This window comes from Cucurbitaria berberidis (assembly GCF_010015615.1).
Source record: "Cucurbitaria berberidis CBS 394.84 unplaced genomic scaffold K460scaffold_8, whole genome shotgun sequence".
Lineage (NCBI taxonomy): Eukaryota > Fungi > Ascomycota > Dothideomycetes > Pleosporales > Cucurbitariaceae > Cucurbitaria > Cucurbitaria berberidis.
Genome location: NW_024468942.1, coordinates 122,851 through 149,988, shown reverse-complemented (window position 1 = coordinate 149,988; position 27,138 = coordinate 122,851). Strand labels below are relative to the sequence as shown.

The window sequence follows — 27,138 nt, the reverse complement described above, 5'->3', positions numbered from 1 at the left end:
GTCTTCGCGATCCACATCATACTTCATCCACGACACGTTGGCCGGACAGTTCCTCTAACACCACGTCCTTTCCTCCAACTATGGAGCTCTCTCGACTCGCTGTACCCTCCGTATACGGCCTGATATTCTTCCTTGGCTATCCGTCGCAATGGATGTTAATGTACCTTGAGCCCGGGCCTCTAACGAAGAACGAACTCATCGCAGCAAATCTCGTTCTGATATTAATCTTCACGACATATACTAAATCTGTATTTGTTGATCCCGGAACAGTTCCTAAAGACTGGGCGGGCAAGAAAGAGTTTGGAAATGCGAATGGTACTATGGCCGAGAAGGAGGCTGTTGGAAAGAGCAGGAAATGGTGCCGAAAATGCGATGCTGCGAAGCCTCCGAGAGCTCATCATTGTAAAGAATGTAAAAGGTATGAGAGAGACGAAGATTTAAAGCCTTTGCTGTGGCGTCATGTGCTTTACGGTCTTGTTTCAAGGAAATATTCCAAGCTAACCACCCTCAGGTGTATCCCCAAGATGGACCACCACTGCCCCTGGACCGCAAACTGCGTCTCCCACACTACCTTCCCGCATTTCTTACGCTTCCTCTTCTACACGACAATTGGCCTCTCTTTCCTTGAATCTCTCCTGTTCACGCGGATTTCTCAGCTCTGGTCTGATCGGGACATGCCATCCTACCTAGGACCCAACTCTTTCCAGCTCGGCCATCTATTCACCACACTCGTTGCAAATTCTATCACACTTTTCGCGCTAGGTGTCTTATTCATCAGAAACCTGTGGTGTCTCGCGGTCAACACTACCACCATCGAAGGCTGGGAGATCGAACGCCATCGCACCCTCTTGCGGCGGGCTAGGCATTTCGGTGGTTACCTTGAAGGCGGAGATGGAACTAAAATTCGCATCAAGAAACAAGAATTTCCGTATGACATTGGCATCTGGGCAAACATTGTTCAGGGCATGGGTTCTGCAAACGTAAGCTTCCTTTCAAGACGCCTTCTAATTATTATTCTAGATGTGCTAGTATGAATAAGATGCTGAAGATGTGCTGTAGCCTATAGCCTGGTTCAACCCCCTCGCCCCCACGCCTTCACTGCAGAGCGGCTTGTTGTTCGCGTCAAATGGCTTTGAAGACGCCGACACAACCTGGCCGCCTCCGGACCCAGACCGTGCTTACCGCCGTTACGACACAGCGGTTAATGCCGACGCTTTCACATTCCAAGAGTCCGCTCTTGACGCTCAAGAAACACTCGCTGCTTTCAAAGCACGACAGGCTGAAGACGAAGTACGAAGGCGCAAGCCATTCCTCGAACGTGCAGAAGCCAGTTTGGCCAATCAAAGAGTGGAACAGTGGAATGGCGCGGAAGACGATGGATATGAGTACGGGGAGGATGAAGTGAAGGACAGGTACGGGAGCGGCGAGCATGAAGGGGAAGAGGGGTGGCGAAACTCAGAAGGCGAGCGGTTGAAAGATTTTGGCCTTGACGAAGAGGTTGAATTTTATGATGAGCACGAGGATGAGATACCGTTGAGCGAGTTACTTGCCCGGAGAAAGGCGGCTTCAGGATCATCATCAGCGTATGACTATTCATAGCGATTCAATGTTAACACGGATTTTCACACACACACACACACACACACACACACATCAATCTCAGGAATTTCGGACAACCGATAGTACAGCGAGTGTTATGAGGCTTGCGTGAGCAAAGAGCAAGTCTAATTCAGTAATCCAGCTAAGAAGAATCGAAAGGTATCGTAGTCCGCATGTGCACGTATTGACCGAACCGACCTGCCATACACCGTTCCGTTGCAAGATCCCAAACTCAGATCTTGTGAAACAGATAGCCATACAAGTTTTGTACCCCAGAAATCCATCCAATATCGGCCAATTGTTAGCGAATGACCCGTCTTTCACACATTCTAGACCTAGTGACCAGTTCCTCATACCCATATTTTGCCCAACCCTACGCACTCGTCTTTCCGTCCGGTGGGTCAAATGCCGAAAGGAGCTCATCAGATCCCGACTTGATCTTCCTCCTTTCAGCTGACCCTCGGAGCTCGACTCGGTGCTTAATAGTCGGCGGAACCGTTTCCGTTGTGGACCGTGTACCCGAATGCAGTGCCGCTGTCTTCGGCCATTTCGGAATCGCCGCTCAGTACATGTTGGTTCTCTGCACCTGCGTTGGGCCCGCTGGCCCCGGCTGCACCGAATTGCCCGGAAGGTGGTTTGTTCTGATTTGCGAGGAGGTTCTCGTACCACCAATCAATACCAATAGTTCAGATAAACGCTTTCGCCAGAGTATAGGCAACAAAGGGAAACAAAAGGGGAGGGAGAAGGGAAAGTTGGCAGCTTACCTCCCGATAACGCGACAGGTAGATCTTCAGAGCTTCCGAGTAGTTCTCGAAGCCAAGAGACGTCATGGCGAAGAGGATGTCCTCGCCGTTGACAGTTTTGCGCTTCTCTTGCTGGCACTTTTCGGAGGCTGGATAGGTAACGTCAGCGGCTGGTTTCGCAACTTGTCCGTCTGAAACTTGCCCTCGCTGGTGATGAACGAGATGAACTCGCTCACGCACTCCTGCATGCATTCCTTTGCTTCCTTTGCGATTTTGGCGTTTTCGGGCAACGCCATTTTCATGATGCGCGCGACTGGAGCAAAGTTACGTATGTTAGCATCCGACGAGGCATTGTTGTTTGGATTCTTGGACAACGACGACTGTGGCGGGGAAGTAGAGGACTGTGGAGAGGAGGACGACATGTCGCTAACTGCACGTCGGCCGTTTTTCAGGCACACGAAGATTCTGACTGGCTCGCGGCAGTTACAGAGATCTGTGATTCGACGCCGATACGCGCGATTGGAGAGTCTGTAGGCATCCAGCGCCGTTGGAGCAATCCGTCGACGTGCAGATGGGAGCGGAAACGATGCGCAAATCAAAACGACGGGAAAAGGCAAGGGAAATAGACGTACCATTGGCGATTGGAAGCCATCGGTCTTGTTCCTTGACTTCGAATTCGTACCCGAGTCCTTGCGTTTGTGTCTCCTCAGCGTTCCTATCCATGGGATGCTCTTCGTCAGGCGACTGGGCTGGTTCCACACCCTCCCTCTTCGGCGGCGTCGAACTCATGTTTAAAGCAGGTTGCCGCTTGGGGCTATGTGCGCTGGCGGCGGGCTCAGTAATTCGTTGGCGTCCACGTCACTGGAGACGATGGGATGGCTTGGCGACCGAGTATGCAACCCGTCGTGTAACGAGTGCGATGTCTGACTAGGGAGTCGGTTAGCGGCATGCAGAATGGCAGCGTCGGGACGCAGCTAAGGGTACCGTACGTGGGCGACAGCGGAGGCAGCCAAAGGCGCAAGGGAGCGCGAACGGCTCCTAGTTGGGGCTGGGAAGGGATTCGGCGTGGCTTCTCGTCGCACGCGCGATAGAGGGGACTGGAGCGATTCACGGGGACGTGGTAGGCGCGACACACTGTGAAAAATGGCTGTAACGGCACGATGCTGTGTGCCACAGGCCGCCTGTGAAGCTACCACAAGGGCGTAGGGGGGACGGGGACGGGGACGGAGACGAGCGGTGGGACTGTATGCAGGCGTCAGAGCTAGTAGGCGGTGGCCGGAGTGAATCGACGGTTCTTCGGGCGGAAGAGCAGGCGTCGGTGTTGTCAATCGATCTCACGAAGGCTGCTCTCGTCGCAGGACGTTCGACAACAATGACGCGCCCGGCCAATAGGAGCGCGACCTGGGGACGTGATGCTTTCAGCCCAACGAGGAGCTTGGACGCGCGATAGCGTGGAGAGGGACAAGAAATGATTTTGGGATGGCGGGCCTATCGAAGGGTGGGGAGGAAGAAATGATGGGTGAATGGCCAATGGAATCTTAGGCACACCACCGCACCCACCTCTCCGTGCGCGGGCCGCTCCGACTATGATGGATCGCGCTCGACGCTCGACACTCTTCGCTCTTCACTACTCCTACTCCCACTTGTCTAATAATCTTATTAGTCCAACTGCTCGGCCACAGCACCCGTCCTTCATCGTGTGTCTGCTGGGCGATCATGCATATCCATGGCCTCCTCACCATGGGCCTCTTTTTTCTCCTATTGGACCCCCTCGCATTTCCAAGACGCAAGATACCATGATCTACTGACCAACCCACGCCCACGCATTAGCTCATGTCGTTGCTTCTTCCTCTACGTGTTCTATCGTGGGGAGCAGTCTCCACCCCCAGCTCACGACCCACCGGCTGATTGAGGCGGCCGTATTCAGGTCGTCGAACATGGGCCTGCAGAACAGCTTGGGGCTTAGCTGTCACTGCAGCCCTGGATTCTCTCTCTGCCTCGTGCGTTGTTCAGCTCGCTCTGGCATGATCCTGGCCCTATGCAGACGTGGACTCGAAGCTCATCGACCGTGTGTCCTTGTCCGCGCGTTGGGCTGTACTGCATCCAGCCTTACTCCAGCTTTCCTCATGTCGTTCCAACGACGTCAGCTTCGACCACTCATCGCGCTGCCCTTGGCCGTTCGCCTCCGTCTGCTATGCCTCTGGCGGTATCCTATGAGCTACGTGCCCACGCTCGCGGAACGCATGTGCAGAAAAGGGCGTCGATCGGATCACTTGGCCTCACCAGCTCATCATGCAGCTGGCCAGGCCAAGACTGCTTGGCCCAGCAGAGTGGCATTGGTTGCAACTATCCACCTCTGGTAAGCAGAGGCGAACACGAGCGCTCGTGAGTGTGATGAGCTGTTCGCGTGTGTAGAAAGTGATGCAGCCGAACGTATCTAGCGCTTGATCATGTTGTGTTCCTGGCTTATTATACGTGACATTACGGCATTCTCGAAGGCTTGGATCCCAGCATTTTCATAACCTGGCTATAAACATTATATCACTATCTTACCTTCTGTCGTGGCAGATGGCGCACAGCTGTCCACTGCGCAATGATGTCGGCGTAGAAATGTGAACCCAAGCCATGATTCCTTCCTGTCGCTTCTTTACTGTGCGTGGTAAATCAATGGCCAGCCCACCAAAATGAGTGAACTCTTGGTTGAATGCTCCCTCCTTCCACTTCGGTCCCTAGCGATTCATGTCCTCGCTGTCGTGCTTTGCTGTAAAATTCCACGTTGCTTCGAGTATATGTCATGTACTCATCCTGTCAAAATCTGACCGCATAAGCAGAACTGGGGCCCTTCTACTGGGGCTGTTGGACGACTTGGATGTTGTTCTTCTTCTGTAATGGCACAGTCAGCTTTCGACTCGTAGAACCGGTCAACACCTCCGACGCAGCACAGCTAGAGAAAAGACCGAAGCACAGCAGGACACATACCTTCCACTTCTCCATCTCATCTTGCCTCGACTTGTATTGCTTGACTAGTTCGTCTAGCGCCTTCTTCAAGCCATCTGAGTTGGTTTGTAGGATGGGCACGACTTCCTGAACGGTTCGTTCAGTCAGGACACCATTGATCATGCGAAAACACTTCCGGTCGCCTGGAAGAGGTTCTAGTGTCGCCAATACGAGCCTGATGTAATTTAGTATTCATCGCGGTGTGAAGATAAGGTGAAGTGGTGTAGATGCTAAAAAGAGTATGTCATGACCGCAAGCGAGGCTAACGCAAGAAGAAAAGAGGTGTACAGGCGAGAAAGCAAAAATGAACTTTGGCTAAACGGAGCATCTCGTAACGTACTTGTGCTCTTCTGCCTCTTGCTCAATGTCGCCAATCTTCGAGGCTATAGTCTGTAACGTGGTCTTGTGATTCTGGTATGTGGTCTGAAGTTCTGCATCTGATTAGTGATTTAAGGGAGAGAAAAAGAACAATGGCTACTCACCTTGCTGCTTCCTCAACTGCGCCTGCGAAGCCATCTTCAGACTACAACCTGTCCCGTGACTGTCTTGGGACGGGTGGAGGGTGGTTGCGGGGAGTTCGGGGGAGAGCGTGTCGGTCTGTCAGGCGCTGGAAAGCCTCGAGCAGCTCTTTGATGACGATAACGAACAAGATTCACAGGATCGTTGCCTCGTTCCTTTGTCAATTATACGGCGTTTCTGTTGTTCACATTGATAGATTGCGGGGAGTTGGAGAAAGTTGACAGAGCTCGGACGCGGTTCACGAAATCTTGTGACTTCCTGATTAGTCGGACCCGACTGCAGCCTCCAGTTCACGCCACTGTATCGCAACGACGTCCAGGGACACATTCTCTAGACCAATACCCTTGAGCCAACCTCCTCTATATTCGTCGAACCTGTGCGCAACCATGCATCCACATCTCCACACTGAAGAAGTCCAAAAGAGTCCGTCCTACCCTTCAAAATACACCTCTACCACACACGCTTTCCCTTTGCACACCTCTCAACTACCAACTAACGCCCCAGTCTAGGCTGCGCAGAAGTCGTTGCCGCCCTCGATGAATGCCACGCGCGCGGGTTTATCTGGAAAGTCACCGGCAATTGCACCGACGCAAAGTATAAAGTGAACATGTGCCTCAGAGGGCTGCGGCTCGAGCGGACAAAGCAGAATCGCGAGGCGGCCAAGGAGAAGCGACAGAAGATCGAGAAGGTGTGGGCCGAGTTGGATGCGAATAAATAAACTTCGGGGGAATTGGGTAAAAGCCGATAGATTCAGAATAAGGAAAGAGGAGTTCAAGCATTGAAGGAGTTCGGCCGGCGTTCACGGAAATAGCATTTGGAGGCACTTGACTACTGTATCATATTCGTGGATCCATCAAGGGGTCTTCACAGCATTAAGGGACATGATATGGGGGATAAGATAGTATTACACAGCTAGACATGCTCTTTCTCAAGCGATTGCGTACAAACGATCTATCACTATTCATCATCCGAGTCCTCGCTCGAGCGTCCGGCTAGAGGTGTCGTTCCTAGACTGTCCAAGCCCCTTTCAGTGATGAGTCTTCCCCCCTCTATACCATTCGAGGGTAGAGCAGGTAGACCTGCCTCTTGGCGCAACTTCTCGTACTCTTCGCCTGTCTTCTGCAATTGTTCTTGCAGGTACGTTTTCCTCTCCTCGATCCTGACCTTGTCGTCCTTGAGCTCTTGGAGCTTCTGGAGAATCACCTCCTTCCTCTGTTGTTTCGCTCGAATGTCGATCGTGAGACCCTCTAGAACTTCATCCAAGTCGGGCAGAGGCGTAACCCGCGGCGGAGTCTTTGAGCCGTCATCTTCATCGTCGATCTTCTGGCCGTATCTGCCTGCGCGTGCTTGGGCTGCAACGAAAGCAGCATTCCTCTCCTCGTCCGAATCGTTCGAGCCATCGTCATCCGAGCCTTCCGCATCGTTGATGAGCTCAGCCATCTCCGCGCGCCGTCTCCGCTGTGCCTCTCGTTCGGACTTGCGACCGAGCGATATCTTGCCGTCTTCAACAAAGTCATCAAATCCTTCAGCCATGTCCTCATCGTCGTGTATTAGGCGCGTCTCGGGGTATTTCTCTTTTGGCCGCAACGATATTTCGTTCCTTCTTTGCCGGAACTCGTCCTCTCCTTCGTCGTCCGATGCCCATGGTCGGTCTTCCTCATCACCGAAAGCGTTTTCCTGCTGCGCTAAGCGTCTCCGCCGCGCCTTTTTCTCTTGTATTTCTGCGTCTGTGGGTATTGCTGACGTCTCCGTCGGTAGCGGAGCGGCGGAGCCGAATTTCGATGCTATGTCAAGTGCTCGTGCCTCCTCTGCCTCCGCCACGGATACCTTCAAATCTCTAGGTGTTGAAGGGGTTGAATTTCGGAGTTCTGCTATGTAGTCTTTGCTATACGATGGTCGCTCTTCATCTGCGGGTCGGGAGGCTTCGGGAACGAGTGGTGATCGCGCGCGTAGCTGTGCACTCTTCTCCAAGGCTATGCGACTGAGATTCGACTTCTTCGGGGTGACCACGGTGGCGTCGCTTGATTCGTCGCCATCGATCGCATCCTCGCTTGGGCCGAAAGAGATGCGCAACGAGGACCTCTTCTTTGTCTTGCCGATCGCTGGACGTTTGACAACTATACTGCCAGTTAGCACGGAAGGCCTACTGAGGTTAGACAGGCAACCAGGAAACTAGGATAAGGTAAATACTAACCTATGGGCTTTGGTGCCTCGCTTTGCGAGCTGTTCGCGCTGTCTTGCGAATCGCCATCGTAGGAGCCAACTTTGCGCGCAACGCGTCCGGAACCTGACCTTTTCATCTTTCTCGGGTAGTTTACTGTAGCAAAGTCTAACAAAAAAAGCAGGTTGAGCGTCGTGAGGTTCCCTAGGCTGCCGTCACATGTTCCGAAAACGCACGGGCCAGTTATCAAAAAGCTATCCCACCAGAGACAACATTGATCGTGAACACCACGCCTCGGATCTTGAGCTTCTATACAATCACCACCACAGCCACCTACAACGATATTTGGGCTTTCCCACGCTGTTTAAGAGCTCATACATAGATCTCTCCAGTCAAAATGCCGCAAGCACAGCCAGAATTGAAGAAGGTTAGTTTACCCAATCGAGCTCGAGGACCATTACCTAACCTCCAAAAGTACCTCGAGAAGCGCGTTCTAGTCCAGCTAAATGGAAGCCGTAAGGTTATGGGTGTACTCCGCGGATATGACGTATGTTTCCCTTCTCAGCTACACTCGATTATTACTAAGGATGCGTAGGTCTACCTAAACATTGTCCTGGATGAAGCTTTGGAGGAGAAAGCTGGCGGCGAGAAGGTCAGGATAGGCATGGTCGTTATTCGAGGCAACGCAGTTGTTATGCTCGAGGTCCGAAAGCCCCAAATCCCCCATCTTTGAGTAAGCGCTGACCCGACTTCTAGGCCTTGGACCGTATCAACCAGGACGTTCCCAAGATCGGACGATAAGACCTGACCGCGACTGAAAGGACTACGCGATTACAGTAGTACATTGGGCGGAAGCAGACAGGCAGAATTGGCAGACTTTGGCATTACAAGGCGCATCGGCGTTCAAGGCGCAAGAAATCGTGGGTATGCCTCTCTTGGTTCTTTCTAAGCCCGGCCAAACCAACGGTTACGTCCTCGGAAGCGATTTTCGAGACATCTCAGTTGACATATTCGCATCTATAGGACGATAGTTCCACTACATGATACCATTCTACGACATAACCTGCTGAAATGGGAAGGCTTGCATGTCAAAAAGTTCGAGTAGAAGAAACGTGCGAAGACCTGCAGTTACTACCGTATAACGACTTAGATAGCTACAATGTCTAGAACATGAAAGTTTTGAGTTTCCAACCTTTCATTGACTCACATTCATGTCACTGCCGTACTACGTTTTTTCGTGTGTTTTGAACATGGTCAGTCCATGTTGACGATACTATAACTTGGCTTTCTCATGCCCCTTCTTGTACTCTTGCACCAAATCCCATGCAATCTCGGCATACGGCTTCATCATCTGTCCATAGGTTTGCGCCTGTGCACTACTCGCCTGTCTCAACGCATACCGCGCTGCAATACCCTGCATGATGATCGCGCTCCTATACGTACTAAAAGCATCTCCCCAGGTGAAGTCCGGTCTGGGATCCCAGCCGGCTACCTCCGAGTACCACTCTATCAGTTGATCACGCGAGGGTAGGCCCGGTGTAGCATTGAGTTGGAAACCCTGATGCGCGCGTCCGATGGCAAGAGCCTTTTGGGAAGAGGCGGTGACGAAGGGCGCAAGGAGGTTGTTGAGGTCGGAGAGGGGGTGGCCGATTGTGCTCATTTCCCAGTCGAGGATGCCAATAACCCTCGGCTCTGTCTTGTGAAACACAACATTATCGATCTTGTAGTCTCCATGTACAAAGGTTGCGCGGTCTTTGGGCTGTGTTCTTGCGTCGCTGAAGAAGGCTACTATGTCGTCTTGATGCGGGATCTTGCCGACTACTTCTCCAGTCTCCTTGTCCTTTGCGGAAGCTTGTGATTGTGAGATGGTGTTGAAGGTTGCGATTTGACGGTTGTAGAAGCCCGAGCTCTTGCCGTAAGATTCGAGTTTTACGTCCTTTGGGACGACGCGGTGGAATTTAGCAAGGGTTGTTATTGCGGAGCGCCACCTGAAGTTGACATTAGTACACCAGTTCCGAGTCAAGCAAAGGGTCTGTATTTACATCTTCGATCGCTCTTCAGCCGTCACGTCTGGTATCGCGGGATCCTCGAAGATGCGCCCATCGAGAAAGTCCATGATGTAGAAGTCGGTACCGATGACCTTCTCGTCCTGGCAGAGACATAGTGCTCGGGGAACTGGGACGTCTGTCTTCTCTAGCGCGTGGATGATTCGGTATTCGCGGTCGACTTTGTGTGCTGTCTGGGAGTGTGTTAGCATGTAGACTCAACGACCGGAAGCGAGAGCGGGAGCATCGCACCTTTGACAGAAGTTGCCCTGGGGGCTTCTTCCGCATAACATACTTTTTGCCATTTTGGTCTGTCAATTGATATGTTGGATTCGACTGTCCATATCCAAACTGCCCTCTGATTAGCAGCTACCCGTCCCAGGCTTCGAAGTCGAAGCATACCTGTTTAACATCGAGTGGTACGGAAATCTCAGGCACATTGGCAGTAATGTAGCGCTCCAGCGAGGCGATGTCAATAGGTTGTCGTACGGTGCCGGCCATTTTTGGATTATCTGAGAGCTGTGCATGGTGTGGGCGCAACGCGAATGATGTATGTCTGCGGAGAAGCTGATGCGAAGATGCCGAGGCAATGTTGACATGGGGAATCTGCCGGCCAAACGAGGCACCCCCGAGTCTGGAGCATACTAATGGACATGGCGCAACACGTTGAGATGGGACCCAAGTATGTAGGAGACATTGTTCTATTGTCGCTCGAGTTGTTGAAGAAGCCCACGAAGTTCCTCCTACGCTCACGTGCTTGCGCGTTTTATCATGCAGGGTCAAGCCGTGTTTAGATGGTGGGATCAGGATATCGATCGAGTGCACCATGACGTCTCTTGTCAATACGATACCGTGTTTCTGACTATCGACCAGTCCTAAAAGATTTGAGGGTATATACACGTTAACAAAGTAGCAACTGCAAAGGACTTTGAGGTGGAGCGTAGCAGCTCTCGTCCCTGCTCCTTCGAATGGCCCGTCCTAGTTCTCTATGCCCGTGTGAAGCTACATCCTATACATAGGCCCTTGCCACGGGTTTCGAGAAGAAGCAGTACTATTGCCTAGGGCGTGTTACGGCTTTCGGTCCCGGTTGTGCTGCGCGCGCTGGTTGGCGGGAGGTTGGCGTGCGTGGCCCGCGTTACCGTACCGCGAACCAGTCTTTGCAGCATGCAGACAGTGTGCAGATGGCGTCAGGCAAGTAAACAAAAGAACACGTTCGGTGGATTTGACCTTTGGATATCAATCAGGTAAATAGAGAGAAGAAGTAGCCACAGAGTGAGGGGAGTCAGGCCCCACGCTGCCATAGCGATGGCGGCCATGGTGATTGATTGGTCAAGGCTAATCATGCGTTGAATCCACACTCCGCCATCAATGCAACCCTGGCCCCTGTACTACATCCTCCGACAATAACAAACAGTCCCGCCTTTCCCTGTGATACTCGAGCAGGTTGGGCCTGTCGAACGCGGGCAACCGGTCCCTAGCAATGTCGTTCCAAACCCCGCGCAGGCTTAATCCCCTGCGCCCAAGTCTAAACCCAACAGCTTCAAGCCCAAACCTCTCCCTCACCGCGCAGCAGCAATTTGCGAGAAAGGCCAGTCTAAACGCCCTAGTAGGAGCAGCGTCACCTCCCCCAAACAGAATGGGTGCCGACGGGCGCGATATTGGCGTAGGCGATGCCGTCGACGTGCCGGGCGGCATGCATGGTGTGGTCAAGTTCATCGGTAGCGTTAGCGGCAAGAAAGGCGTGTTTGCGGGTGTGGAACTAAGCAGACAGTATGCGTCGCGTGGGAAGAATGACGGAGAAGTCGAGGGGTATGCTTGGATGTCTCGACGGGAAAACTTCTACGCATATGCTGATTGTCTTCTAGCACCCAGTACTTCAAGACCTCCGTACCCGGCTCTGGTATCTTCCTCCCCGTCCACCGCGCGTCGAAACGCTCCTCAGCAGACTCGTCCGACTTCCCGCCCACTCCTACCACGCCGGGTTACAACAACTTCAGCCTCTCGACCATCGAGAAGCCCAACTTCGGCCCGGACACGCCTTCAATACCAAAGTTCTCGCAATCTCTTGGGCCTGGAGCTCGTGCGCAGAGTCCTCAGTTCAAGTCACCTGGGCGACCTTCTCTAGCACGACCAGAATCGCCGCACCGTCAGAAACCCGGCTTGACCGTAACGCCAGGAAAGACTGGCCGTATTACACCCTCTGGTTTCTCCAAGAGCGCAATTGGCGCACCGCCAAGGTTCGCCAGCCCTGCCCCTCCCAGATTCAACAGCCCTGCTCCGTCAAGAGCGCTTCCCTTACAAAAGCCACGGACACCCGGTCCCCAGAGGCCATACTCGCGGAATAACTCTCGCCTCGGCCAACATGACACGATCGATGAGGATGGCGAGACGACACCAGTTGGCACATCACGGACTAGCAACGACTCCCTATCAAGCTTCAAGAATCGACGGCCTGGATCTCGACCAGGCTCGAATCAATCCGAAGAGGTGCAACGGCTCACAAAGCTATTAGAGGAGCGCGACAAGCAGCTCAAAGACCAAGCATCATCTCTGAGCGAAATGGAAGCGAGCCTATCAGAGATCCAGAATCTTATCCCTGACGACGGTATGGACTTTGGATCATCGCACAGTAATGGAGAGCCCAATGATGTAGGCCAGCTGCGATCACTTCTGAGGGAGAAGAACGATAAGATCGCCATGCTCACCTCTGAATTTGACGCACATCGGTCCGACTTCCGAAGCACAATCGATACCTTGGAACTGGCAAGCACAGAAACTGAGCGCGTGTACGAGAAGAAGGTGGAGGAGCTGCAAGAAGAATTACGAGAATATCAGTCTCGGACTGAAGATGTTGAAACTGTAGCGATGCAGCTGAAGCAATTAGAAGAGCTCGTCCAGGAGCTAGAAGAAGGTCTCGAGGATGCGCGAAGAGGTGAAGCAGAAGCACGGGGCGAGGTCGAGTTCCTGAGAGGCGAAGTCGAACGCGGTCGATCAGAACTACGCCGTGAGCGGGAGAAGGCTGCAGCAGCCTTGAAGGGCGCAAACACAGTGGTCGATGCCCCACACACTCCTGGGCAAAGAGAAGTCGAACAACGTGATGACGAAATCCGAGGTCTCAAGGCTATCATTCACTCACTGAGTTCCGGTGGAGCTGAAGATCATGCCCGTTCACCCCTGTCACGACAAGGTTCGTCCGTCAATCCTGAGGAACTCAAGACTGTACAAGCAAACGCAGACCGTCTCGAGCGCGAGAAAGAGGAGTTACGCGGTCTCGTGGAGCGAAAGGCCTATCGAGAAGAAGAGTTGGAGCGCGAACTCGAGAAGCTAAAGAGTCAACTCGGACTTGCCGAACAGCGCGAGAGCGTCATCAGCAACGGCATGTCTGAGCACACCGCAACACAAGAAAAGCGATCTTCAGGGCACGACTCAAAAGGCACGGTGGTGAACTGGAGAGAGGCTCCACGTCGTGATGTACCTCCCGCTCTTACACCCATGGCGGAGTCGGATGGCCGCTCCTCAGCAAATAGCAGTCATCTCTGGTGCGAGATCTGCGAAACAGGAGGACATGACATTCTCAACTGCTCAGCTATGGGCGGAGAAGCCTCACATCCCAAGGAAAACGGGATACGCAATGGCAAAGACGTCGTCATCGAAGGCCTACGCAATCTCTCCGTTTCATCAGATCGCGCGCGGCCTTTAGCGCTAAGCCCATCCAAGCCACCAGGTAGTGCACCAACTGCGCCACTGCCTTTACCAGCTTTCAATAACAACTCGAGTTCTTCTTTGGTACCTCCCAAGGGTGCTGCGGTGGCCGACCCAGATAAGTGGTGTGCTCTTTGCGAGAGCGAGGGGCATGATGTTACAGCCTGTCCGAATGAAGATGCTTTCTAGGAACCTATTCTACAGAAGGAAGGGGCGTCGTTTTCGCGAATGATATCCACGATTGCTTCACACGTATGCGTATAGCAAACTACCATTTTATCTATAATGATAATACTCCCGCAATAGCACTTTATTTCTACAGTTATGTGTAACTTGGAGACATGCAGTGCGATGAATCCAGTGTGAAGAGTCCAAAGAGGCTACGCAAATAATAGAGGATTTAGTATACAATGCACTAGTATGAGTTTACTAGAGGCCCCAGGGAAGTATAACATACGCAACACGAAGAGAAGTAGATGAACCAGGCCACTCATCCCAATCCAAGTGCACAACCAAACCCTAAACAAAAGCCCACAAGTGTCCCTCCTCAGTATCTCCACCTCTTGGAGTCTTCCATAGTTTCTTGATACGGCTCACAAGCTACTTTGTATCAATTCTTAGATATCTTCACTTTAGAGAACAAGATTAACTATCATACTAATCGAACTTGCTATTTCAGGCTTCGAGTGTAATACCTACAATTCTATCCATCTACTAACATTGATTAAAATATTTCATACCCCTTGGCACTCACACTCGCAGCGATGATATAATGCACAACAAAGCTCCAGGTTGGAGTTCGAATATCAATATGCAATCTCTACTTTCCTACATTATACCATACGCATGTCTCCGCATGCTCTTCTGCGTTGTTACAGCTCCTCCACTTCGTGTTGGTGGTGAATGCGTTAGGGTATGCTATTTGAAACAATCTGTTGAGACCAACATTATCACAACGAGAGTCTGATGAGAGAAAAAGAGTTCACAATTTTACAATATACATTCAGGTTACGAACATTATGCCGAAGAGCCATTTCCACTTTTACTTTCCGGATATCAAACGCCTGGTTACGCCAACGTATGCATAGTGGCGATTCGATCGATCAGCCTCTCTTGCTAGACTTGTGCTTCTTCTTCTTGCTACCCTCCTTGAACTTTTCGGCTTCTTTGTATGCTTCCTCTACTGCCTCGCCAACCTTTCTCTTCTTCTCGCCCGTCTTGACGGCAACAGTCATACTGCTCAATCCGCCTTTTGTGGATGCTTTGTTGATAGCACGTTCCGCGTCTTCCCAGTCCGCAGCGCCGGCTCCGATTTCATATCTATCGCGTGTTAGTCATCTGTGCGTCGAGTGTGCAAGGGAATAACGTGTGCTCACCTGTGTAGAGGCAGGGCATCAATCAAACTTCTTGCCCTCTCACGCTCCTCTGCGAGGACTTCATCACCACCCTCTTTCAACTCCTCTTCAAGATTCTTCTCAAGAGGCTTGAACCGCTGCTGGATATCCTCCTCCGCATCACCAGCATCGCCATTCTCCTCAACTTGTATCGCCTCCGGCATCGTCTCCTCGACTGCACCCTCCACGATACTGCGAAACGCGGTTGCAGCTTTACGGACAATCTTGACAAACATGGCCATCAGCTGGCTGGAGTTGAGACCTAGCTCTTTCTCAACGTCCGAGAACTCCTTGCGTTGAAGACCGATGGCTAAGAGGAGCGCCGTTTGAACACCAGAGAGTTTGACCTGTCCCTTGAGGCGGCCGGTGAAGTACAGCTGTGCAATTGGAGGGAGCATGTCGAGAATGACATGGTAGTCGAGCATATTGTTTGCGTAGGAGTCCAGACGCTTAAGATCAAATGGCGTAAAAAGAGCATCGAGCTCTTCTTTACTTATCCGGCTTGGTGCAAGATCGGCATCTAGCTTCGAACCTGCTGATGCGGACTCTTCAATTGAGAGTGAGGTTACTGAGGGGAATGATCGGAACTGGTAGGAGAGAAGTGAGAGAAAGCGTTTCTGGAAATCCTTTGCGAATGCAGCAACCCAGCTGCCGTCTGATGAAGTCGTCTCTAGCGAGCGGAGCATAATGCAAGTGTGCTCGCCGGTGAGGTCGTTGGGCGTTTGACGGAGATAGACCGGAATAAAGGAGGCGCGTTTCCAGAACTTGTGTAATTGCGAGGTAAGGCCATACGAGACACCAACATAGTCGAGCTGTGGAGCTTTCAGCTCGGGTAATCTAGCGAAGAGCGGTGGCATCTCGTTCGCCTCCCTAACCCTCACATTGTCCTGCAGAAGGGATGAGTTCTCCAAGTCTGCTTCTGTTACTCTTCGCATTTCCTCGACCTCTTGTGGCTCAGACTCTGACAGACTTGCGAGCTTGCCATTGTAGAACTCAACAAGGAGCTCAAGCGCTCGGGAACCGTAGCCCATCTTAACGTAGTCTGGGTTTGTTGCTATCCGTACAACACGTGCACCAGATAGACTTGCAAAATTTTCGTCCTGGAATTGTTGGGAAACGATCCAGGGTATCAGATCACCTCCTGCACGCTGTCCACGGCTCAGACTGTTTAGTACGCTTTCCCTACTGATCTGACCTTCGAGCGCCACTTGAATGACACAGAGGGGTTCGGGAAGTTTATTCTCCTCAGCAGGTGCCGTGAGAACGAAGAGCTGGTGGGCTGGAGCATCAGACATGAGTTGGAGGTCGTTTGGTGTATTTTTGTAGTGGCTGGCGACGTATAATGCCATCATCTTCTGCAGGAACTTCTCGGCAGCCGGGTTGTAGGAGAAGAGGGTATCGCGGTTGACGTGTAGAAGCTGACATTCGGACGGATGTGGACATCCTTGTGTATTCATTTTGGACCGAGGTAGAGTAGCATCGAGGCAAAGGACGTCGTTGAGCCATCGCTCAACGGAGTCGCCTTGAGCGTATCGAATAGGTTCAGAGAGGGTGATTTCGCGGAGTGAGCGACCAGCCATGGTGGTTTCTGTGCCGTCTCTCGTCTCTTTCCCGGTCGAGCGATCTACTACATGCGTGGAGCCGTTAGTCCCTCGGCCTCGAGACTGCTCACGGAGCTGCTGTATGAGTTTCAGGGACAGTGACCGTCCAGTTCCCTCATATCCGTTGATTGTCGAAGCCATAAACACCAGGTATGGTCCCATCAACTTGCGCACTAGTGGTAGTGGTATAGCTGCAGCTTCATCGATGACTAAAAGTTCTGCCTGTCCCAATTGATGCGAATCTTCTGGTTTGATATACTGAATCACCTGTCGGTGCTGTCGATGTAGGTTAATACGCACGATGGCCTTGTTCAAGTCGGGCTGCGTCGATTGCATGATGCTGTAGTCCTGATGATCTACGTAGCCTAGCGCATCGAACCCTTTCAGAATAAACTCGAATAGAGTCTTCAAGTTCTCTGGACTGGGTGAGGTGATGTAGATGTTGCTGTAGCCATGTGCGACTGCTGCTGCCACCGCAACACCTAGCGCTGCTGATTTTCCACGACCGCGAGCTGCTGTTAGAGTCACCGTACTCTGTAGTGTCTTTTCCACTATCGCGTCCACAAACGTGAGCAAGGCCTTGGCTTGGTCCACCGTCTTCGCGAGCTTGATCAGATCACCAACAGGGGGCGAGTCGGCCAGCGAGTCCTTGATCTCAGCCAGCTCTTTCCCCTTCGGAGTCTTGCCCTCCATTTCAGGGTCCGGAGGTGGTAGTTGCTTGACATGTTTTCCGCCTGAGATGGGCAGTACGTTCAGCTCGTCGTCCACGACCAAGCAACTGTCGCATTTCCCCAAGGATAATATGAATCGTTCGTTGAACCGGGCTACCACATCGCTATGCGCCTCAGTCCGGTATCTTGAGTGAATGTCCATGGACAAAGTGTACAGCTGCTTCAAACTGCTCATGCCCTTTAGGAGCAGTATGACCAAGCCTCCACCTTCCACCGTCTCTATCGTTCGCGCGAGTAGATTTGGCGTAAGCGCTTCGAAGTCCTGCAAGATACACATGCCGTATGTGTTGCCGAGAATTTTGTCTGTTTCCTTGTAATAGACATATCGAATGTTCTGTGTCGAGACGAATAGTTCGAAGGGGTCTTCGGTATCAACATCGCGTATACCGCGTTTGATCTCGTTCTTGATCTTCTTTTCGCGCTTCTTTCGGTGACTATACAGCTTTGGTCAGGTTGCGCTACTATTTGAGACAGAGGCCCTGCGCACCTTGAGAACCCCAACAGCTTATTCTTGTATGCCCATAGCACCGATTTATTGAGCTTGACGTCGACATTTAGAAGAATATGGTAGAGGTTGACAATAACGTCTTTCTGGCGGTCGCCGACGACTACGAAGAAGCTTCGTTTCTTCTCCTGCAAGATGTGAGCCGGGTTTGGGTATACTTGTGTAGATGTGCAAGCGTACCTGTGCGCCATTTCGAATCAATGCCGGTATACGGGAGTCACTAGAGCAGTATGAGTATTGTCGTTTTCTACATTGCCCTCGAGTCTACATACATAGCTTTCTTCGGCATCTTGACAACTCCGCACGCTTCCCCGTCGCCTCGCACAGAGGAGAGAGTTCAAGTTACTCGGCGCAAGTTTCCTTGGCCGGAAGATTGATCGCGGAGACTCCTGGGATGGTTTGCACGGAAAATGATGTTTCAAGTCCAGGTGTAGTAGAGTATGCCCTCTGTGGTAACAAAAGTGAACAGAATCTCGAACTTCTGGAAATTTTGGTCGGGGCAGGAACCACCGATATGGCAGAATCCACACCGCCCAATCACCATCCTAGTCCGTCGGGTTCACTCTTAGATCTATTACCCACCATATTCTTCCAGCTTGTTAGAGTGCAACCTGTCAGAACTCAACACTGGCTTGGTACATTGGTAATGCATCGCATGTGTAATATCACAAGAGTCACAAAATGAAAGCGCAGCGCAGAATCGCATCATGTCTCATCGCCCCAACGAACAGCTTCTATACGTCCGCGGAGAACTCTAGGCACAACAATCGGCACTCCTCCATGTTATTAGAAGATGCCGCTCGACTGCCGATATATTCATTGCCAAGATCCGGCCGCGGATTTCCTCCAGAGCTGGTAGGGCTGGAAGTAAGCGCATACGCTCTGCAAACAAAGCACGATGGCAAGTAATCATGGGCAGAGTGCAGATAGCCCAGCCCATTCGTTAGTACCATTGCGTTCGATGCAACGAATCATGGCCGTTTCTTGAAGGTATTTCGGAAGGGCAAAGGTCTCGCTGCAAGCCATGTAGAAGAGCCGGTAGAGACATTGTATCATATTATGATGTTTTGTAAGCGTCGTCTTAAGTGAGTGTAGGGCTTAATGTACAGCAGCACGGAGATATAAAGCAGAACCGGACTGTCAATGGAAAGAGTATCCTGACTTCGTCCAACCTACTTATTATCATCAACAAGAACTTTAAACTCAACAATCAAGACCATTGGTCCTCCATCATGACCTACCTAACCACCCTGACAAAGTACCTCACCCTCTCCTCAGGTGAGAATATCTTCTACCGCGAAGCTGGCCTCAATACCTCGCCCACCATCCTCCTCCTCCATGGCCTCCCCTCTTCCTCACACCAATACCGCAACCTGATCCCTATCCTCTCCCCACACTACCATATCATTGCACCCGACCTTCCAGCTTTCGGCTTTACTAGTGTACCCGAAAACTACACCTACACCTTCGACAACATCGCCAATTCCATCGACACCTTCCTAACCTGCCTGCGCAGTACAGCATATATGTATTCGACTACGGCGCGCCAACGGGATTCAGACTTGCACTACCGGTAAAGCACCCCGGGAAGATCCAAGCCATCATTAGCCAAAACGGCAATGCCTACGATGAAGGCCTCGGCACGTTCTGGGATCCTATCAAGACATTGTGGGCATCCGGGAACGCTACCTCCGCCCGCGATCCTCTCGGCCCTATCGTCGAAATTGCGGCCACAAAGAGCCAGTACTTTGGCGGCACTGTCGACGCCTCCGCCATCGCTTCAGAGTCTTACTCCTTGGACCAGTATCTCCTCGACCGTCCGGGGCATAAGGAGATTCAGCTGGACATATTGTATGACTATGGGACGAATCCACCGCTGTATCCTAGCTGGCAGAAGTGGATGAGGGATAGTCAGGTCCCGGTACTGGCAGTCTGGGGCAAGAATGATCCCATATTTGTATATCCCGGAGCGGAAGCGTTCAAACAGGATTCGTGTTGGTTTGGATTCCCAACACGTGATTTATCATGTGCCCGACACGCTAGCCCATGTACGGACTAGCTTACTCTGGTTTCACTCCCCTCTGTATATAAACATAGCTTCCCCCACACATAGAACAGTATTAATACGATCATCTTTCTTCAGTTCTACAATTCGCCGAATAGTGAGGTGCATTTGCTTGATGGGAGTCACTTCATTGTTGAAAGTCATGTCGCCGAGATAGGAGCACTCATGATCAGTTTTCTTAAGAGACACGGAATCTAAGAACGGATATATGGGACAAATGGAAAAGGGCCTGTTGAGAGAAAGAGAGAGAGAGAGAGAGAGAGAGAGAGAGAGAGAGAGAAGGAAGAGAAATAGTAGTAGCAGTAATAAAGCGCGACCAAAGAATTATTATAATGTTATGAACTTGGTGTTTTGATGGGAAGATGGAACGATTTTAATCATTCGTATACTACTCTGCTAAGCACGCGAAATCGCAGCATACTACGCCTTCGCCGCCTTCCTACTCTCAGTGTACTTTTCCAATCCCACATATCCATTAATCCAATCCAGAACAACCTCATGCCACATCAACCCATTCTCAGGTTTCAATACCCAATGGTTCTCATCAGGAAAGGTCAGAAATTGGCTCTCCACACCTCTCATCTGTAACACATTGAAAGCAGCCAACCCCTCACTAATCGTTAATCTATAATCCAACTCACTATGGACAATCAAATGCGGTGTCGCCCAATGTTGAGTGAATCCCGATGGATCCCACTTCGCCCAGCCCTCAGCATTTTTCCAAAGCGGGCCTTGAAGGTCGTGGAAGGGGAAGTATAGTTCTTCAGAAGCCATTTGGCCGGTCATGCTAAAGACACCGTCATGGGTTACTAGGGCTTTGAATTGGCGGCCTAGAGGGTGGCCTTGGATCCAGTTCATCATGTAACCGCCATAGGAAGCTCCCAAGCCGACGGATCGTGCAGTGTCAACGTATGCGAGGTTTTGTTTGATCCAGTCAAATCCAAGGACGAGATCGTTGTATGGTAGGCCGCCCCATTCTCCCTGAATTGCGTCGACAAACACTTGTCCGTAACCAGTTGAGCCGGTCGGATTTGGGCAGATAACGACGTAGCCCTGCTCTGCGAACACTAGCGGATTCCCTAAAAGGATCGACGCGATTAGCATCATTCTTCATGGATGGGTGTAAGTAATATATAAGATGATACTTAAGATAGGTCCGTAAGACAATCTCTACGTAGTCACTCAAGAGGGTTAGATTAAGAAGAAAACTAGTTACTCACTACGCGAGTGTTAGCAAATCATTGGAATAGTGTTCATGGTAGGGTTTCTATACCAGCGTGTACTCCAGCCGTCTGTCCAGGCCCCCTGCGGACCACCATGGATGAGGTAGGCGAGCGGATACTTCTTGAGGGATGAAAAATTGCTAGGTTTGACGACCCAGGCGTGAATTAATGTGTCCGGGGCTGCACCAGGCCAATGGATTTCGTTAATTTGTCGGCGGGAGAGGCCGAACATAGATCCAGAGCGTGTGTTCGAGGAAATATATTGCGTTGTAAGATGATCCGGTATGGAATCGAATGGTCGGTCGTCATTCGCTAGGGTGTAGACGTCCGTCTGGTTAGACCGCTTGCTAATGGGAACAAGGGAGTACAGACTGTTCTCAATAAAGCTGGTAGAGGTCACGAAGATGTCGCCATTCTTGAGCACTTGAGCTGCGGTGATAGTTCCTCCCTTGACAAGCAATGACGGTAGGCGTTGCTTTCCATCTGGGGACTTAGGGGGTCCAGCTCGATAAAGGTTCCCACGTCCATTTTCTTCCGCGGTGAAGTACAACTGCCAGTCGTCCGGACTCCAAGCTATCGATTGGGGGCTCCTGTCCCACTTGCCCCTTCCATCTTGAGAAGCGAAGATACTACTCAGCTGTGATGGCTGTTTATAATCACGGATGATGAAAGGTTGGTTCTTATCCGATTCGTAGCCGTCGGTTTTCATCGACAGGAAAGCAATCATCTTGCCAGAGTTGGACCAAGTAGGGCTGGTACTGGCACCATCAAAGCCTTTAATCGAAGTTTTCTCGATCTTCGGGACACGGGTCAAGTGTAGTTCGTCCCAGAATTTTTCGGATGCCGAGATATAGAGATTGCTCTTCGTGTGCGCAGCTGGGTTGAGGCACGGATCCTTCGCAGTGAACACTAGCCCATACTTTGAGATGTCGAAATGATCTTTTCCACCGAATGGATCGATCGGGCTTTCTAGGTTCGTGCCCTTTAATGCGTTTTCCAATCCGTGCTTCAGTTCAAAAGTTCGGGAGCCATTCTTCTTCTGCTGATATAACTTGCCTAACCATATCGCATTACGTGTTTCCGTGACGTAATGGTCCCAGTGACGGACAAAGCCCGATTTGTAAATCTTGCCCGAGGAAGGTGGCTTTTCTGCCTTTTCAGGGTTGTACAGTGAGCCGTCGTGCTTTGCTTTACCGGACACGGCGAGAGCGAACTCGCCATTACCTAGAGCATGAATCTTAAGATCGCCTACTGGGCCTTCGATGGAGCCAGCGGTGTATTTGCTTGAAGGATATCAGTGCTCGAATGTCCCTATTCCCGTAAGATGGAATGTACCTGCTCTCAAAGCGGTCTGCTTTGCCAACAACTACACTTGTAGTTCCATCCTATTGGACTGCAACAACAGAATAATGTCATCGTCTAGCCACGTAGGATCGCTAGCAGACTTTTCGTCGGTAACGAGGCTTGTCTGCTGGCTCGCGACATCTAATAACCGGATCTCGGACCTTTTTGTATGTTCCGAGAAGCTATACGTCGAGACACTATAGAGCACCTTTGAGGCATCTGTGTTTGGGACACCTTCCGATCGGCGAGGTGCTTCAAGCAGCACCTCCGGCGTTAACTTTGACGCTCTGATAGTCATGCCGGATAGGAGAAGGGAGAAGATGACGCCTATATGAGGTCAGCATACTTTCTTTACCACTTTTGGGGGGGTCGTGCTGAGATTGAAGTAGCAACAAGGAAAGAGCCAAAATTGTGAGAGAAGCCAATACGCATTGCCAACTGGTGGGGCGGTGCTATTAACGCATGTACAATGCTTTGCAATCGATCCACAAACATGAATATCCACATGTTCCCGTGTTGACAAGAGTTTCGTGGGCCATCATAGATCTAGACTCGGGAATCTTGAAAATGTCGAATTGAGTTGTAGAGATGATTTTGGAATCCACAAGAACGGGAGAGATGCATGGTTCCCAAAACCTCCCTGCTTCGTTTGCAAGTATCATGAAAAAAAACTCGCCGATATCAACTGTATGGGGCATAGCACAGGTGATTCAAAACAACAGGTTCTCCGTCTTTCGAATTATACTGTGAAAGATCCAAGTACCAGGTCATCGTTGAAGCTCGTCAACGGACCTATTACGACTAGTTGGCGGCATGAATGAAAGATGAAGGTAAACTTACCGACAAAGCTAATCTTCAACACAGGAAGCACAGGTAATTGATGTGTTTTGACGTGAAGTTCGTAGGGTACAGAAGGGTCGGGCAGGAGCACATGTGCTGAAGAGGTTGGCAAGCTGGATGTGGTTGGTCGACCCCTCACGCCAACTGCCCCACCACTAGCGTCAGCACTTGTGTCATCGTTCACTAGAGTTTGCACAGCCCCTCAACCGTACCATGTTTCTTTTGGCTTACGTTTGAATAGCCTACGAGCAAGAAAGGACTCAAATATCTTTCGTTTCGGGTTTAAGATCAGGATATAATATTTGCAGTTTTAAAATTTACCAAAAATCAGTCCAAGGGACATTAAGTCCTGTGGCGCAGTGGTAGCGCGTTGCTCTTATATCTGCCGGTCACTTGACTGGCACATATGCATTGTCATGCAAATGTCGTGGGTTCGAGTGCGTATATGCCCTAGAGATTTTCGTTTGATTTTCGTTTCTAATATTCCATAGACCCCACCAGGACTACGTTCATCGTTCTTTTTGCCACTTCACTTGTATAGTGCCCAGTCTCCTTCTCTAGATCCCGGGTGGGTATTAGTGTGTAGGAGCGTGAGAGTGGCTCATATAATCTCTTTCTAAATTATTTAGTAGTGAGTGGCTTCTTTGAGGAGTCCTTAGTAACACTACAGTTTTTGCCTCGATACCATGTATTAATATCAATCACGGCATGCTTATGCAGAGCCAAAGCCGCTCAATAATGCAGTTGGTTTATTGCTGAGTATTTTTTCTCCGGTCACTAGATGCTACAATTGTTTTCTGAGTATTTTTTCTCCGGTCACTAGATGCTACAATTGTTTTACAAATGCGATGCGATGCGATGCTGTATGTACTTCAAGCTGCCACTTCCCCACCCCCTAGCACTGATGCTACAAGGTCACGGCCTCGTAGTCGGACCACAATAAGTCTTCCTCAATGCATGCTCCTCCTCCCGCACACTCTTCTCAATCTTATTCCTTAATATCTCTATTTGCTTTTCATACTCCCACCTTGGCGTATGCGCCCCCCTCATGCCAATAAACCTTGCAAACATCCTCATTTTGACCTTTAGCCTCTCTAGCTCACTCAGCCGACAGTTCTCCGGCAATGCCGGATCCTTGTCCAAGAAGGGCTGATTCCAGTCCATTGTTTTCGGGTACTGCTGTGTTAGGGCTGTTGGTGTGACTTGGCTGTAGTAGTTGGCGAGGGCGTCGAGTTGCTCTTCGGTGAGTAGGAAGAGGGAGAGCATTGTATGAGGGAAGTCGGGGGCGGGTTTTCCGGTGATTACATGAACTATTGGCGCGATTGTGAGGCGCATTTGTGAGATTTTGAGTGCCAGTGCGGGACTACGGTCTGACAATACTATCTTTGCTGCCCGTCGTGCTACAATACGAGACTTTGGCATATTTGCCTTGCTAATGCCGTTCGTTTCGCTCATGCGTCGGGTATGCATGTAGTTGTTTTGAGGTGGCGTTCCCCTGTTGGTGGAATCTTGCTGACAGAAGTGCTAGCGAAGTTTGCTGCGGGAGTGTACGATGGGAAGCCGGGAATATGCAGCAAAGTGCAGGGCTGAGGACCACCGGGAGTATATAAAGGACACACGACCGACAAAGCGGGTGTCAGAAGAATGGGTATTGTTGGAGCTTTGCTCTTTGTTACACGCATAAGACATTCTGTGCTGACTCTCGTGAAAGCACAGATTCTTTGTCTTGGTTCAACATGCGCCTATTGTTTCCTCGCAGATGGAAGAATCTTCTACACAATGTTGGCTCTTCCATAAAGGTCATGTGAAAGATGCAGAGATTCATCGACCTGTTGAGAACGTGCTAGCGTGCTGGGTATGATGCTACGATGTGCTGGCGGACCTTTCACAATCCGACTGCAGTCACGTAGAACTGTTTCACACCTGCCTGATTGGAGACCGGCAAGTCGAAGTGATGTTTGAAACTGTAGCTGACTGTTCTTGACTAAAGCATTCTCGTTATGTTAGTGGTGGTAACGAGCCATAGGTTTAAGCGTCAAGGATTCCCTCCAGAGACACGTCGTCTTCAGCGCCGCCGATGGTCTCAGTCTTCCAAAATTTGCTCAGATGTCTCGCACCGCTGCGAAAAGGTTAGTTTATTTATAAAGATTTTCAAAGACATCCTACCTGTCGCATAGAATGGTGACAATACGATGCCCAGGGCCAAGCATCTTCGCGAGCCTCATAGCAGCCACGCCTACAATGGGTCAGTACATCCAGTTATCGGAGGCTCTACAAAACTCACAATTCACAGCACTGGAGCTACCAACGAAGATTCCGTCATGTTCGACCAACCAGCGCGCCATACCGACCGCTTGATCGTCGTTCACCCTAATAGCATCATCGATCAGCTCTCGGCCGATATCGAAATTGTGAGTTACGCGATTGATGCCGATACCTTCAATAATCGTGTCGACCTGATGCCGGCGGCGTGTTCCCTCTCTTTCTTTTGGATCAAACATGACTCCGTACTTTACACGGTTGAACAAGCCGCTGCCTGGAGGATCAGCGAGAACAACCTTCAAATCAGGTAGTTTCGACTTTAAGTATAGAGCAACGCCCGAGATGGTTCCGCCAGTACCGGCGCCGCTCACGAAAGCATCCAGAAAGCCGCCAGTTTGCTCGTAGATCTCAGGTCCGGTGCCGGTGAAGTGCGCACGCCAATTCGCCTCAGTTTCGAACTGATCTGCGAAAAGCCCTCGTCCAGGCTTATCCGGGTTTGAGGTGTGCTCTGCAGCTCTTGTACGGGCAAGGTTAACAAACTGGTTCTGGTCCACGATCGGCGCAGGTCGCACTCTTTCTACTTCTGCACCGAGCTTCAATAGGAGATCAGACTTTTCGATTGCCATGTCGTTTGGCATGCATCTACCACTTGTCAGCAAATTCTCATGTTCATCACGCAAACGACTCACATGTGCGCTTTGTATCCTCTCGCTCTGCATATTGCGGCTAATGATATACCTGTGCTTCCGACTGTGCCTTCGTATATGGTGTCACCGGAGTGTGGGACGAGAAGCCCTTTTCCTTCAGCCTATAGCAGTGAAATTAGTTACATGCATTAAGGATCAGAGCTTTGCACTGTGATCTTGCCATACCACATCGATGATGTTAAGGGCCACTCGGTCTTTGGGGCTGTTGCCTGCTCCATTGAGAAACTAAATCCCCTACGTCAGCAAATTCCTGATTACAGATTGACCTTGTTGACCTTACCTCCGCTTTCGCAAGTATCTCGCATCCTGTATAGTCTGAAAGTGACTTGATTTTGATGAGGGGCGTGTCGCCTATGCATCCTTCCACGCCCTCCTTGATCGTGTCTGTCCCTGTTCCGAACGAACTTTCAAGTTCTAGCAAACTCTTCTTTAAAGTGTCCAGATCATCAATCCTGGCAAACTTGGATATCAGCTTTTGCTGTTGCTTGAGGAGGCGGTTCGAGCTTGCATCTTCTGAGACTTGATGCGAAGCTTGCTTGTTGTAGGCCGCGGTCAATGCTACGCCGAGGATGAAAGCGCCAAGTACATAATATCTGCATTGCTCGGGCATGACTGCATGTCAAAGTTCAAGCACGATGGCGAAGGACGCGGACATAGGTTGGAGAATGGAGCTTGGACGATGCTTGGCAATAAACGACCC

General features: G+C 50.9%; 12 protein-coding genes across 12 annotated transcripts; 5 read left to right on the top strand and 7 right to left on the bottom strand.

Annotated features, from left to right (window-relative positions):
- Positions 1 to 80: 80 nt before the first annotated feature.
- Positions 81 to 1,599, top strand: K460DRAFT_381454 (zf-DHHC-domain-containing protein; the record flags this gene model as incomplete). The annotated part of the gene is made up of 3 exons (XM_040935357.1): positions 81 to 418; positions 512 to 980; positions 1,060 to 1,599. The coding sequence occupies 3 exons, from the start codon at positions 81 to 83 to the stop codon at positions 1,597 to 1,599; spliced, it is 1,347 nt and encodes a 448-aa protein (XP_040782511.1).
- Positions 1,600 to 2,078: 479 nt separating this feature from the next.
- Positions 2,079 to 3,131, bottom strand: K460DRAFT_381453 (histone-fold-containing protein; the record flags this gene model as incomplete). The annotated part of the gene is made up of 4 exons (XM_040935356.1): positions 2,079 to 2,258; positions 2,364 to 2,491; positions 2,545 to 2,772; positions 2,975 to 3,131. The coding sequence occupies 4 exons, from the start codon at positions 3,129 to 3,131 to the stop codon at positions 2,079 to 2,081; spliced, it is 693 nt and encodes a 230-aa protein (XP_040782510.1).
- A 2,055-nt stretch (positions 3,132 to 5,186) lies between these two features.
- Positions 5,187 to 5,855, bottom strand: K460DRAFT_297622 (Prefoldin beta-like protein; the record flags this gene model as incomplete). The annotated part of the gene is made up of 4 exons (XM_040929723.1): positions 5,187 to 5,225; positions 5,322 to 5,514; positions 5,680 to 5,770; positions 5,822 to 5,855. 4 exons carry the CDS (start codon positions 5,853 to 5,855, stop codon positions 5,187 to 5,189), a joined length of 357 nt encoding a protein of 118 aa, XP_040782509.1.
- A 389-nt stretch (positions 5,856 to 6,244) lies between these two features.
- Positions 6,245 to 6,576, top strand: K460DRAFT_297224 (UPF0287-domain-containing protein; the record flags this gene model as incomplete). The annotated part of the gene is made up of 2 exons (XM_040929691.1): positions 6,245 to 6,281; positions 6,368 to 6,576. The coding sequence occupies 2 exons, from the start codon at positions 6,245 to 6,247 to the stop codon at positions 6,574 to 6,576; spliced, it is 246 nt and encodes an 81-aa protein (XP_040782508.1).
- Positions 6,577 to 6,815: 239 nt separating this feature from the next.
- K460DRAFT_360325 (uncharacterized protein) lies at positions 6,816 to 8,158 on the bottom strand (the record flags this gene model as incomplete). Its single annotated transcript, XM_040932260.1, has 2 exons — positions 6,816 to 7,975; positions 8,053 to 8,158. 2 exons carry the CDS (start codon positions 8,156 to 8,158, stop codon positions 6,816 to 6,818), a joined length of 1,266 nt encoding a protein of 421 aa, XP_040782507.1.
- Positions 8,159 to 8,228: 70 nt separating this feature from the next.
- K460DRAFT_349460 (small nuclear ribonucleoprotein-like protein G) lies at positions 8,229 to 8,940 on the top strand. The gene is made up of 4 exons (XM_040931427.1): positions 8,229 to 8,446; positions 8,495 to 8,566; positions 8,615 to 8,722; positions 8,776 to 8,940. Exons 1-4 carry the CDS (start codon positions 8,417 to 8,419, stop codon positions 8,818 to 8,820), a joined length of 255 nt encoding a protein of 84 aa, XP_040782506.1. The 5' UTR covers positions 8,229 to 8,416; the 3' UTR covers positions 8,821 to 8,940.
- A 352-nt stretch (positions 8,941 to 9,292) lies between these two features.
- Positions 9,293 to 10,565, bottom strand: K460DRAFT_297268 (acyl-CoA dehydrogenase family member 11; the record flags this gene model as incomplete). Its single annotated transcript, XM_040929695.1, has 4 exons — positions 9,293 to 10,007; positions 10,062 to 10,258; positions 10,317 to 10,415; positions 10,467 to 10,565. The coding sequence occupies 4 exons, from the start codon at positions 10,563 to 10,565 to the stop codon at positions 9,293 to 9,295; spliced, it is 1,110 nt and encodes a 369-aa protein (XP_040782505.1).
- Positions 10,566 to 11,445: 880 nt separating this feature from the next.
- Positions 11,446 to 14,402, top strand: K460DRAFT_371903 (uncharacterized protein). The gene is made up of 2 exons (XM_040934446.1): positions 11,446 to 11,873; positions 11,930 to 14,402. The coding sequence occupies exons 1-2, from the start codon at positions 11,545 to 11,547 to the stop codon at positions 13,953 to 13,955; spliced, it is 2,355 nt and encodes a 784-aa protein (XP_040782504.1). The 5' UTR covers positions 11,446 to 11,544; the 3' UTR covers positions 13,956 to 14,402.
- An 80-nt stretch (positions 14,403 to 14,482) lies between these two features.
- Positions 14,483 to 18,437, bottom strand: K460DRAFT_323662 (DUF699-domain-containing protein). Its single transcript, XM_040930547.1, has 5 exons — positions 18,270 to 18,437; positions 18,178 to 18,217; positions 17,980 to 18,125; positions 15,143 to 17,926; positions 14,483 to 15,086 (listed from the first exon to the last, which is right to left on the bottom strand). Exons 1-5 carry the CDS (start codon positions 18,284 to 18,286, stop codon positions 14,870 to 14,872), a joined length of 3,204 nt encoding a protein of 1,067 aa, XP_040782503.1. The 5' UTR covers positions 18,287 to 18,437; the 3' UTR covers positions 14,483 to 14,869.
- Positions 18,438 to 19,109: 672 nt separating this feature from the next.
- On the top strand, positions 19,110 to 20,260 carry K460DRAFT_399572 (alpha/beta-hydrolase; the record flags this gene model as incomplete). Its single annotated transcript, XM_040936241.1, has 3 exons — positions 19,110 to 19,525; positions 19,558 to 19,954; positions 20,141 to 20,260. Exons 1-3 carry the CDS (start codon positions 19,230 to 19,232, stop codon positions 20,258 to 20,260), a joined length of 813 nt encoding a protein of 270 aa, XP_040782502.1. The 5' UTR covers positions 19,110 to 19,229.
- A 222-nt stretch (positions 20,261 to 20,482) lies between these two features.
- Positions 20,483 to 24,891, bottom strand: K460DRAFT_411256 (dipeptidyl-peptidase 5 precursor; the record flags this gene model as incomplete). Its single annotated transcript, XM_040937468.1, has 4 exons — positions 20,483 to 21,141; positions 21,346 to 22,568; positions 22,656 to 22,956; positions 24,405 to 24,891. The coding sequence occupies 4 exons, from the start codon at positions 24,889 to 24,891 to the stop codon at positions 20,483 to 20,485; spliced, it is 2,670 nt and encodes an 889-aa protein (XP_040782501.1).
- Positions 24,892 to 25,497: 606 nt separating this feature from the next.
- K460DRAFT_297445 (PALP-domain-containing protein) lies at positions 25,498 to 27,048 on the bottom strand (the record flags this gene model as incomplete). The annotated part of the gene is made up of 6 exons (XM_040929715.1): positions 25,498 to 25,588; positions 25,636 to 25,705; positions 25,754 to 26,373; positions 26,421 to 26,539; positions 26,604 to 26,663; positions 26,719 to 27,048. 6 exons carry the CDS (start codon positions 27,046 to 27,048, stop codon positions 25,498 to 25,500), a joined length of 1,290 nt encoding a protein of 429 aa, XP_040782500.1.
- Positions 27,049 to 27,138: the final 90 nt, after the last annotated feature.